General features: G+C 44.4%; 1 protein-coding gene across 5 annotated transcripts in view; it reads right to left on the reverse strand.

Moving 5' to 3' along the window:
• Positions 1 to 525: 525 nt before the first annotated feature.
• LOC310784037 (pre-B-cell leukemia transcription factor 3) overlaps positions 526 to 12,042 on the reverse strand; it is a gene marked incomplete at both ends in the record, with an annotated part of 84,007 nt that continues 72,490 nt past the window's right edge. For 2 of the 5 annotated variants that reach the window (XM_083644991.1, XM_083644992.1), the window contains 4 exons: positions 526 to 618; positions 4,683 to 4,772; positions 5,850 to 5,962; positions 7,495 to 7,660. In XM_083644991.1, coding sequence (XP_083501117.1) covers positions 526 to 618; positions 4,683 to 4,772; positions 5,850 to 5,962; positions 7,495 to 7,660 — 462 coding nt within the window. Of the gene's footprint in view, positions 619 to 4,682; positions 4,773 to 5,849; positions 5,963 to 6,804; positions 6,883 to 7,494; positions 7,661 to 12,042 lie in introns of those variants that run through there. The other 3 variants (XM_083644993.1, XM_083644994.1, XM_083644995.1) reach the window with 2 other exon arrangements.

Genomic DNA, 12,042 nt, shown 5'->3' on the forward strand with positions numbered 1-12,042 from the left:
GACAAGATTGCAAAACACATTACAGTCAAAAGAAACCCGCTGCTTGAATCTATGGATTGTAAAGACCAGACGCTATTGTAAAAGAGAAACCAATTATCAAAATAGAAAATACTAATTAAATCAAGACAAAACAAATGGCCATTTCAAATGTCTTTTAAATACACGTGACAGAAGTGCCATTCAGTAACTGTTAAGTTCGGAATTCTGTCCTCGTCCGCAATTGAAAATGAGCAAGCTCTGAGGGCTGTTTCATATTTGTACATATGTGTGCTTACCCCTACGACAAACAACAAATAAGAGCATGGCGAATGCAGTCGGTAAGATTATGACAATAGAGAGAAAACACTGAACGATCAAGAAACACTGGGTGTTCATAATGGACAATGTCGTATGTGTGTGTGTGTGGCATGGTGATTTCAAGATACAGGAAAGAATTAGCTGTGGAAAGGTTTTGTATATCCTCTGCAGTTGGTCAGCCAGTAAGAGTCCATGCCCAGCTGGGGGATAAGATGCAGGAATAGCAGATCAATTCGAGGTATCGGAGTGCACGCTTCCAGGTCCTTCTGTGGGAGATATTACAGAAGATGGAGTCGTTGCATCTTGCCATCCCCCATTAGCCTAAAACACAAACAGTAAGGGTAGCCATTACAATCACATTCTCTGCAATATGAGACCCATGATGATGATGATTAAAGGGGCACTTCACTGCAAAACAATGCGGATATATTTTTGCACATGATCTCACACACATCCCAAAAAAAACGGTAAACCGTTTTACAGACATTCATTTAGTTTTACAACCCAATGTTCGGTGCCTTTCCGATGACATCACTGTCATCAACTTAACTCAAAAGCAACTCTAAATAACTGTAAAACTATATTAATGTCCGTAAAACTGTTTACAGTTTTTGGATGTGTGTGAGATCATTGTGCTAAATATATCAGCAGTATCTGTCTACTGTCTATTGTCTGTGTCTTTTAAAAATGTGTGACTCACCCTGCAACCAAATCTACGGGTACAAATAAAGTAACCTTGACCTTGGTGAAGTATCCCTTTAAGTTATATTGGTGATGATGTATGTATATATATATATATATATATATACAGTATATACACACACACACACACACACACACACACACACACACACACACACACACACACACACACACACACACACACACACACACACACACACACACAATATGTGGGTAAAAAAATATTTGGGTTGCACCAAGCTTTTGGTTGCACCAATTTGTCAGCAGATTCAAAAACGCGTCGTTTTTCGACGAGGCCGTGCGGTTAGCCCAGACTCAGTTAGCCCAGACTCGGGAGCATTCTTTGCTTTTCGGTAGCATCAGCAAAGAGACTCTCGGAAACAAATTTGTCTCGTGTCCCAACCAATGGGAGCGATCCCTGAAATCAGTGTCTAAGCAGATTTGGGCAGCGGCAGACAGCTTGTCGCTACATATTCTCCTGTCAGTCAGGAAGCGGGAGGGCTGGGGCCGGGTGAGGTGGGGAGAGCTGAGTGGAAGTGACGGGGCAGGGAGAGCCAGTCTTAGCCGGCCTGACTTTGCCTTGCTTCAGGCATGACCTAGCCTTTACTGGATCGCCCTACGTCACCGTCAACAAAGCTAAAGGTTAGTGTATGCTAATTCATCTATAAGGCAATCTCCCCGCCGTCGCTATAAACCAGGAGCTACGGCTCATCGTGGGCTGGGATTGGTATTATGATTTACTGTATATTCCTCAGTAACATGAAATCCTCTGTAAAGACTGTAAAGACAAGATTCTACTTCATCAAGAATCATGGCTTTCATAGCCCGCTCTAAGGCTTTTGTTCAGGTCTTCCTCCCAAATGCTACTGTAGTGTAGTGTTAAATGTGCTGCTGTTTTAGCAGGGATCACACTGTGATCTGTTTTAGCAGGGATCACATTGTGATCTGTTTTAGCAGGGATCACATTGTGATCTGTTTTTAGCAGGGATCACATTGTGATCTGTTTTAGCAGGGATCACATTGTGATCTGTTTTAGCAGGGATCACATTGTGATCTGTTTTTAGCAGGGATCACATTGTGATCTGTTTGAGCAGGGATCACATTGTGATCTGTTTTAGCAGGGATCACACTGATCTGTTTTAGCAGGGATCACATTGTGATCTGTTTTAGCAGGGATCACACTGATCTGTTTTAGCAGGGATCACACTGTGATATGTTTTAGCAGGGATCACATTGTGATCTGTTTTAGCAGGGATCACATTGTGATCTGTTTTAGCAGGGATCACAATGTGATCTGTTTTAGCAGGGATCACACTGATCTGGTTTAGCAGGGATCACATTGTGATCTGTTTTAGCAGGGATCACACTGTGATCTGTTTGAGCTGTGATCTGTTTTAGCAGGGATCACATTGATCTGTTTTAGCAGGGATCACACTGATCTATTTTAGCAGGGATCACATTGTGATCTGTTTTAGCAGGGATCACATTGTGATCTGTTTTGTTTTAGCAGGGATCACATTGTGATCTGTTTTAGCAGGGATCACACTGATCTGTTTTAGCAGCAGTGGTGTTGTCTACGTGCTACGCAGGTATACGCAGTATACACACTGCGAAATGACTCAGATTTGCATATGCGCACTGGAAAATGCGCTATGATACGTATCGTTTTCAATTTCCATTCATAAAATTCACCCTGTGCGCTCTGTGTGTTACCCTACGTTCACACACAGCACCCACACCCAAGCCTTGCCTTTACACACGCTTTTAAATAGGCCTCCTTTTTAGTCAATGAGGCTGTGTACACAGGGCGTCTCAACGTGAACCTTCCGTGTACCCACGCCTCGCCTGAGCTGCGCCGATTTTTACGTGAGTTCTATTTTCAAGCCGACTAGGCGCGTGAAGGCAGACTTTTTCTGTCAAGCCAGGAAAGAAAAACGCGACAATATCCGTGGGAAATGGCAAAGTCAACTGAATTTCAAAATAAAATGGTGTTACAGCATGGTTACAGCGTTGAGCAGAGAGAGAGAGATTGACGGGTGGCTATCACGTGGGGCTTTCTCCCCGTCGGCAAACAAATTTTCAGGAGACAGAATAGCGACCGAAGAAGCAAGATGAAGCTGATAGCTGAAGCTATTCTGTAAATTTTGGGAGGAACCATAACAAAAAATGCTTTGAATCTCCGCCCACTTCCGGCCGAAACCACGCCCCCCCCCCAGAGTCACAGTATACCCTCTGAAAAAAGGTAGACTACACCACTGTTTAGCAGGGATCACATTGTGATCTGTTTTAGCAGCGATCACATTGTGATCTGTTTTAGCAGGGATCACACTGTGATCTGTTTTAGCAGCGATCACATTGTGATCTGTTTTAGCAGGGATCACACTGTGATCTGTTTTAGCAGGGATCACATTGTGATCTGTTTTAGCATGGATCACACTGATCTGTTTTAGCAGGGATCACATTGTGATCTGTTTTAGCAGGGATCACATTGTGATCTGTTTTAGCAGGGATCACACTGTGATCTGTTTTAGCAGGGATCACACTGTGATCTGGTGACCCAGCATGCACAGGCCTCCACTGCACATGGAAGTGAGAAACCTTGTGAGAAAGTGCAAAACATTTGATCCTACTAGGAGTTGACATGTCTAAAGAGCTTATAGCAGTAAGGCTTCAACAAAGCCAAAATGACACCAAGAGCTCTGAACGCTGGCAACAGTCCCTACCCTTTCTGTTCATATATTACAGGGTTTTCTATGAATGACTTTTCCTATCATTTCCTTTTCTATTTTTTGTCTGAGTAACATTGTTCTAAATCGTCATACCCTCGTCTGTGCTTCAATTTGAATGATTTCAGAATTTGAATATCGTTGCATTGCGCCCAGCAGGCATAATGTAAAGACGGGAACATTCTAACGTTGTTCTGATATAGTGGAGAGAAAGCTGTCTGATACTATTTCTCTCTTGCCCTCCCTCTCTCTTCATCCTCTCTCATCAACTAAATTAATCTTTACTCTGATAGCTTCAGATTATGTGCTGCTTTACAAGAAGGCTCCGTATCAAACCTCATCAAGGAAGATGGAATTCACGTCTGGAGAAGGGCTGCAGGCGGTCACGTGATCATATTTTATCATGGAGATAAGGCTATGGCAAATTCTGTGAAGCATTTCAAAACGGCTAAATGAAACGGCTACAGTACAGCGGGAGGCTTTTCATCTCATTTCGGTGCGAGTCATACGAAGTATTAAAAGATGTTTATTAACGTAAAGCTGGAGGTTTCTACGTGGGGTTTTTATTCCCCTGCCCTGCAATGTGCTTTATTAAATGCAACTTTTATCCATATCCAGTGACAATGTGCCAAGATGTCCGCGACGTCTAATATCTTATGGCACATGGCTCACTGGCGCCTTTAAGAAGCTCAGACACAAAAGCCGAGGCAGTGTTCAGAGCCAGGTCTGTGCATCTGATATACAATACACTGTCGCTCCTTTATCGAAAAAAAAGGCAAAATAAGATATTGAAATTATTTTTTGCACAGAATGGAGAAAACAATTCCTGCTAATTAAATAATTACTAATTTTAAGTATCAATAATACATGAGCGCAGTGTAATTTGTTAATGATAGAAAATAGCAGTATAGCTTTTATCTCCCCTCTCAATGTGAAACAGGGAAAGTCTCGACTTACATTCAAGCCATGTGGACTATACATCGTGTTGCCCCCCAGAGCATCATTGTATCCTGCCGTCTGACTGATAACATGGCGCAGGGTATCCACCTGAGGGGACAGACAAGGTGGGACAAGCTGGTCAACTCAGTGTCTCACAGGCAGGCTCACTCTGACTGTTAACATGCTCAATGGAACAACATACATGTACTACTGACTAGGGTGACATGGCTAAATAAAAATAAAATAAAAAAGGCCTACAACATGTGGAAGGGGCTCCCATGACACAAACATACTAACCAGACGTTAACCCATGTTGTAGCATGGTTAATAATAGATTGTCTAAAATAAATAAATAAATGAATAAATAAATAGATACATAAATAAAATAAAATAATAATAGGCATACTGTATTATGTTAATAGTATGCTCGTATCTATTCATTTTCCTCATTGGTTATGGTTTAAGTCAACAGATTTTTAAGGAAAAACAAACAAAATTCAAAAGGAAAAGAAAAGTAAAATTGGGGTTCACAAACAAAGCGGTAATATAAGCGACAAGAATGGAAGACATACGCTAAAGGTCTTAATGCTCTTTTTATTTTCTCTGACTCATGAATAGCATAACATTTTGACATAATGGTGATGATTGTGTGGCTGAATTAAACGTACATACATGTAATGGAAGACATCAACAAACAACAAGATGAGACAAGAAAAGACAGTAATATAGGATACAGAGAAAAGGGGAAAACACAGTACCATAAACCCAATACCGACCCAAGAGCTCAAGTCAAAGCCAAATGCATTCACAAAAACGTTGACTTAAACGGTCGTCTGTTGCAGACATTAGACATAACCGATTAGCAGGAAATTGCTTTTTGTCATGATAGCAATGGGGTGGGATTATATATTTTTGCTGCCAGAATATTCCATCCAAAGCGAATTGGAGTCAGTAAGCACCGTGTCCAGCTCAATCGGCAAAGGCTAACACCCAGTGTGGCGCGTTTTTGTGTCGGAGGCCTCACTGTGGCAATTTGAACTGCCCCTCACATGAGCAGCATGCTCTGTCTGTTTGTTTGTTTTACTGTACTTCAGACTGCACTGTGGATGGCTCAGTACACAGGCAAGACAAGGACGGCTCTCTGCAACTGGTTGCTCAGGACCCGTCCCTGATTGTTGATCCTACCTGTGACTGTACATTGGCTCCGACTTGTGCCCCTTGGTAAGAATCCCCATTCAGACTCTGCATGCTCAAGAACATGTCCCCAGAGTTTGGGAGGTTAAAAGAACCTGAAGAACCTGGAAAGGGAAGATGTAAGTTGCTGAATATATGAGAGGGCTATAAAGGGAAGTCACAGACACACGCACGCACGCACGCCACGCGCACACACAAATACACAGCACTCACACGTCTGCATACAGTGCACATAGAGAGGCAAAGCGACCGCCTACTTCCTGCTTCAGCACTGTACCAGAGACTTTCATCCGCCATTTGTTTTCCCATAGACATTTCGTAAAATGCTTATAAAAATTGTTTTACTTGTTCAAACCAAACGGTTCAGATACAGATATATTTAGAAACAGGAGAGACCACATAACATTTCACTCGGACCAAAACGTAAGTATTTTTTCTGTGTAGTTTTTTAAGTTTTGGTCCGAGTGAAATGTTCTATGGTCTCTCCCGATTCTAAACATAGCTGAACCGTTTGGTTTGACGAAGGAAAGCTATTTTCATAAGCATTTTACGAAATGTCTATGGGAAAATAAATGGCGGATAAAAAAATCTCTGGTACAGTGCTGAAGCAGGAAGTAGGCGGTCACTTTGCCTCTCTATACAGTCAGTCAAGTAAGACTCCCAGAAAGCAAGCAACTACGAGGGTGAAGGAGGGAAGGAAAGGAAAGGAAAGAACAGAAGGGGACGATGCGCTAATGCTAAGACTGAACGGATCTGTTTCACAGAAGGGGGTGTGGACACAAACGAAATGAACATCACATGACACAAGGGACCGGCGCTAGTATGTGGTCGGTCGCTTAAGCGGCCCAATTGTTCCACATCGCCTACTCCCAATCTAACGTCGGCGGGGGAAGGTATCACATGGCAAATGACAAGGACAATAAGAAGCTTATGAAAAGAGCAGTACCAGTAAACATGTTGGTTAAAAGAGTGTTTTTGCTCTCTGCAGAATCCAGCTGAAACTCTTCGTCTTTCATCTGGAATCCTGGGTGCAAGAAAAAGGGACCACTTCATAAAGCTTACCACATCCCCGACGCAGGTTCAACCAAGTCCAAACTCAGCATTACACAACTCATCTCTACCCCACTAAACATGCCCTCGCAGGCGTTGCATTTTTCATAGGATTCCTAGTCAATATGAATTGAATGAATTATATATTGCCCTTTTGATATCGTACGTTAGGTAAAATGCTCCCAGCAATTACTTTCCCTTTGTATTTAGCTAAAAAGCGCTCCCACTCAGTGGAACTACATACCATTACGTGACAAATGACAGGAAGTTTGACGGAAAGTCGAGGGAAAACAAATCCCATAAGCATCATTCGGGAATTCTTTACTTTTTCTGTGTGTGTGCGTGTGTGCCAAGAATACATGTGTTCTCGGTTCACGAGTCAGGAACGCTGTCTTTATGCATGAGTTTGCCCGGCATCAACTGTCTTATAGACAGGAGACACTGTGATCCCCGAGCTGGGAGCAGAGCCTGTCACTCTGGGCTGTGTGAGCGGGCGCGCTGCCTGAGAGAGTGAGGCACAGGTAGGCAGCGCCGGTTAGGGGCTGAGGTGGAGGGCACAGTGTCTTGCCTAGCTGGGGTCGCCTACCGGAGTTGGGTGTGGTGGGGGAGTTGGTCTGGCTGTTCTGCACCGCAGCGGCTGCGGCGTGCGCCGCCGTTACGGCGGTCTTGGCGGCGTACAGGTTGGCTTCTTCCTGGAACTTGCCGATATTCTTCTTGTACCGGATCCTTTTGTTGCCGAACCAGTTGGATACCTGTGTGTGTGGGGGGAGGGAGGGGTGGGGGGGGGGGGGGGAGAGAGAGAGCAGAGAGGAGGCGCGGAGGAGTCAGACGTCAAGCAGCCACAGCACAGTGCACTGAGCAGTGTGATTGTTTCAAGATGTCATGTTTGGGTCCATCAAGTACCCAATTCCCAGCCCCCTGCAGTAATGTCCACTGGGTACACAAGCTAATTAAGCCATAATCAGGAATCACTTGTGTCTTCTCATGGATGGGAGCATGACATGCTCTCTGGGTGTCTCCTGACAGAACCAACACACTGGGGGCCCCCGCCTCCCAGTGCACAGGCACTGAGGGGCCCTTCGTCTCCCAGTGCACAGGCACTAAGGGGCCCTTCGTCTCCCAGTGCACAGGCACTGAGGGGCCCTTCGTCTCCCAGTGCACAGGCACTAAGGGGCCCTTCGTCTCCCAGTGCACGGGCACTAAGGTTCTCCTCATTTCACATCAGGACCATGGCTGCTGTTAAGGATACACATCCTGTCAGCAGACTCAGTCAAATGTGCTCACTTTTCACCCTCTGAAGGAACACTGTCTGATTCAGGCAAATCATTCAGGATGAATGACAACATATATAAAAATGTATGTCATGTAAATGTGCACATACTGTCAGCCAGTGAAATATCATAGGACAAACAGAGCTATATATAGTTTATAGCATGACATACAGTTTTGTGCTATTAAATATCTACTAGACATCAACTAATTTTACAGCATAATCATGACAATGGAATGCTAAAAAAAACTAATATGAAGTTGTTCTCATACTCATGCTCATACTTTGCTTAAATACTTTTAATTTTTAAGCAAGCACACCCACTTATGAACTCATTAACCACTAATATTGGTTGGCCTCGTTTGGGTATCCATAATGAAGATTACTTGCTCATTTTCCGTTTGGAAATCAAAAGACCAAAAATTAATACGGTACTTCTGCCAACTATGAACGATGGCAATGTGACAATTGTGTCTGTGTGCAACTCAAGAAGCAATTTCCCTTGTTTTGTAATGATCCAAAACAAGAGTTGGGAGAGAAAAGGCCTGCGGACAGCGGTGACCACAGATTATTGGGGCAGTCAACATTAATGCATATCATGTTAAAATATATATATATATATATTCTGCCGGAGTGAAATATTAAAAGGCTGGAGGAAGTCTTGAGTTGAAATGAATGTATGAAACCGGGCATATTTATATTCAGATTAGTTGGAAAAGCTAATTATGTTGAATTGAAACGATGACACCCAACATGAGAGTCGGAGGCTGAAAAACTTGTATGAGGGGTGAACCCTGAGCGGGGGGATGCTGGCTCTGCAATAACAGTGGAATAATAATGAGATGATGGTTGTTTTTAATGGCCCTATAAATTAGAGTGTCTTGTCGCTGTGCTGCCCCCCCCCCCCTCTCCGGCCCTGCAGCCCCCCCCCCCCCCCCCCCCCCCCCTCCCTCTCTGGCCTTGCCCCCCCCCCTCTCCGGCCCTGCAGCCCACGGCTGGACCAGCCAAAGAGCAGCTGCCCCTAATGACGCTTTATTTAATTTCCACCCGTGTGCTTAAATTTTAATATCCCCAGCAGCCCGCCAATGCTGTGGCGCAGAAAGCCACTGGATTTCGCAGGACATCAGATCATTTCTATCCTGCGCTCTCGTCTCTGTGCTCTAAATCTTTAATATCTAGGCAATTAAAATTAATGACCAGTCAGGCGAGGCCCAGTGTTGGCAGGGCTTCCTTGACATCAATTGTTTGATGGGTTTACCTAGAGGTTAAACTAACAAGCAAGGTTTAATTGGAAGCAATGAAAGCGCTGGCCATCATCCTTTTTACTTAACCTGCTTATGGAGGATTGGAGAGCCAGAGAGGAGGATGCAATCGTCTGGCTGTTTTCAGACAGCTCACAAAGTGCTCACCAAGCTCTGGGAAATGTAGAAAATGCTTTTTCCGAGCGTCATCAGTCTCTTTAATCCCAAGTAGTACAATGTTGTCACACAAACATTGTAATAGGCAGAACTTAATAAAAAAAAATGTCAGCAGTGTTGTTCACACATGTAGTGAGTGTGATGGATGACATTGACAGACTACTACACACTAGTTTATTTTTTTTTACCACACCATATTGCTTCAACCAATATGGCGCGATGTAATTAAGCGGGTAACACTTACTGTAATAAAATGTAATGGGGCTAATCATTTGACGAGGAAGTAGTTGAAACATCAGCTTTTTGATTGGTTCGATCTGGCGGGGGTTATTTTGTCATGAAGGAAGTGTTGTTATGCCTGCATCCTGCCACCCTAATCTCCTGGGTACCACAGCACCCCCCCCCCCCCTCGTCTCCATCCGGAGTGCACACACTTCTCTCCTGCCCGCTGAACTCTGGCTTTAGTGATTCTCGGGTTCAGCTAAACATTGAGCGAACGCGCGCCGCTGGAAGGTGGGGACCACAACCCGGGTCTACAGAACTAATTCCCTTTTATCTCGTGGCAGGCCGTGCATTCAATTGACTCCTCCGTGTAGCGAGAAGCAGGTTGTGAGACTGAATTACCTGACCTCAGCAGCCTCAAAGGCAGCGATTGTATAATGACCGTGCTCAAGACTCCTTGCGAGAACACGACACCGTTTGCTTCTTCGCCGCCCACCAGAGAGGCTATGGAAGTGTGCTTAATAATTCAAACAATTCCACCCCCCATTTCAGGTCAATACTCTTCGCTCGTCGATGAAAGGCAACGCGTGATCTTTTCTAAAGTCTCAATACGGCCGGGGTTAAAATGCGCCAAACGCTCAAACTTTGCTTGAAATACAAAGGTGGTTTTCCTAGCTGCGATATCAATTATACAGGCCACATTAATAATGAATAAAAACCTCAAGGCTTCGTTTCTCTAAATCCATAATGATGTGAAATATTGAAAAGTGTCACTCACTTACACGAACAGTGCCAGTGAATCGGGTAACACTAGAGCGTAATGCAAATTCATCTCAGCATTGGGGGATCTTTCCTTACAGTCCATCTCGAGGCCTAATGCCCTGCGAACACAGTGTCCCTTTCCCATAGCCCTGCCTGGAGATATCACTGATGGCCTCTGACACATCCATAAACCCTGACACCAACCACACCGCCGTCCAATCACGTGCCTTCGTTTAGCCGCCCAATCCCGCGCCTTCATTTAGGAGCCTCAACATGGCACATGCAAAGTGACAGAGGGAGCTAATAAGGCTGCGTCGTGCGTTTAGAGCGCCATCGCCTTATGGGCTAATCTCGACAACGCCATTAGCTCTGTGCACTTCACCCAGTCGCTATGAACAAGCACACTGGCCTTGGGTGAAAGAGATGCCGTTTGTCATATTAGTAATCGAATCAGACACATTAAAATGGTCAGGTAATAATAACATAGATAAAAAAAGAACATCCAACTGAATCTATACATTCAAGAAATCCAAATTTATCTTTTTGTTCACCCAAGGTTATCACTGCAGAATTTCTCAAGGGCTTTGGGGGTGGGGGGAAGCAGGATTTGAACTGCAGGCAGTTAAAGGGAGAAGTACAGTATATTGGCTCTCAGTCAGTGATCGTGTGCCAGCACAGGAAAGCAAACATCTCCACTAGCTAAGTCACCCATGGAGGAATCTCCCCCTGACCAAGGAGAGGGGATTTGGGTTTTGCTCAGTCTCAGGGAAGGGAGACGCAGGGCGTTTCATCAGTGATGATGCATTGAGCAAAGCCTGTGGATTGATATTGGCATAACGTTCACTACTGGATGGTTTTTACTTAATGGACCCGCTTGTTTAATCACCAAAGCTCACAAAGAGAGTTTGGGGTGTTTGAAAAAAAAAAACGACTTAGCGGGACGCTCACAATAGCTCAGGTAGAGTGACTCTAAAAAGACTGCGGTACAGTCAGTGAGGGATAACACACTTACGGTTGGCCTCGCGTCACGCCTGCGACTTGGTTGCTCTCTTAAAGTGAGCCAAAGCACTAAGAATAAGTCAATAAGGATGTCTCGTCGAGCAGTTCGCCCCTAATGGGCCTTGAGATGAGTTCAAGTGCATTTTTTAAAAGCCCTCTAATTTCTGCATAGACTGATTTGTTCTCGTGGGAAGCCGTACGTACAGTGGCCTGTTCAGCCAGCCACTCAGAGAACACAGAGCGCAGCTCCATTTGTGAGGGTCGCTGGCCATTTCTTAAACCACCATAAAGCACACAATGAACGAGAGAGGGGGGGAGGGGGGGGGGAGATAAATAAACACAGCGTAGCTGAGGATTCAAGAGAGGACACAACTAGTAGACGCTCTACAACAAACAATAAAATAACGCCGAATGTGGTAAATCATAGAAAGGGGGGGAAAAAAAGAGGAAAAGGAAACAAATT

The sequence above is a fragment of the Poromitra crassiceps genome (assembly GCF_964638095.1).
Source record: "Poromitra crassiceps genome assembly, chromosome: 10".
Taxonomy (NCBI): domain Eukaryota; kingdom Metazoa; phylum Chordata; class Actinopteri; order Beryciformes; family Melamphaidae; genus Poromitra; species Poromitra crassiceps.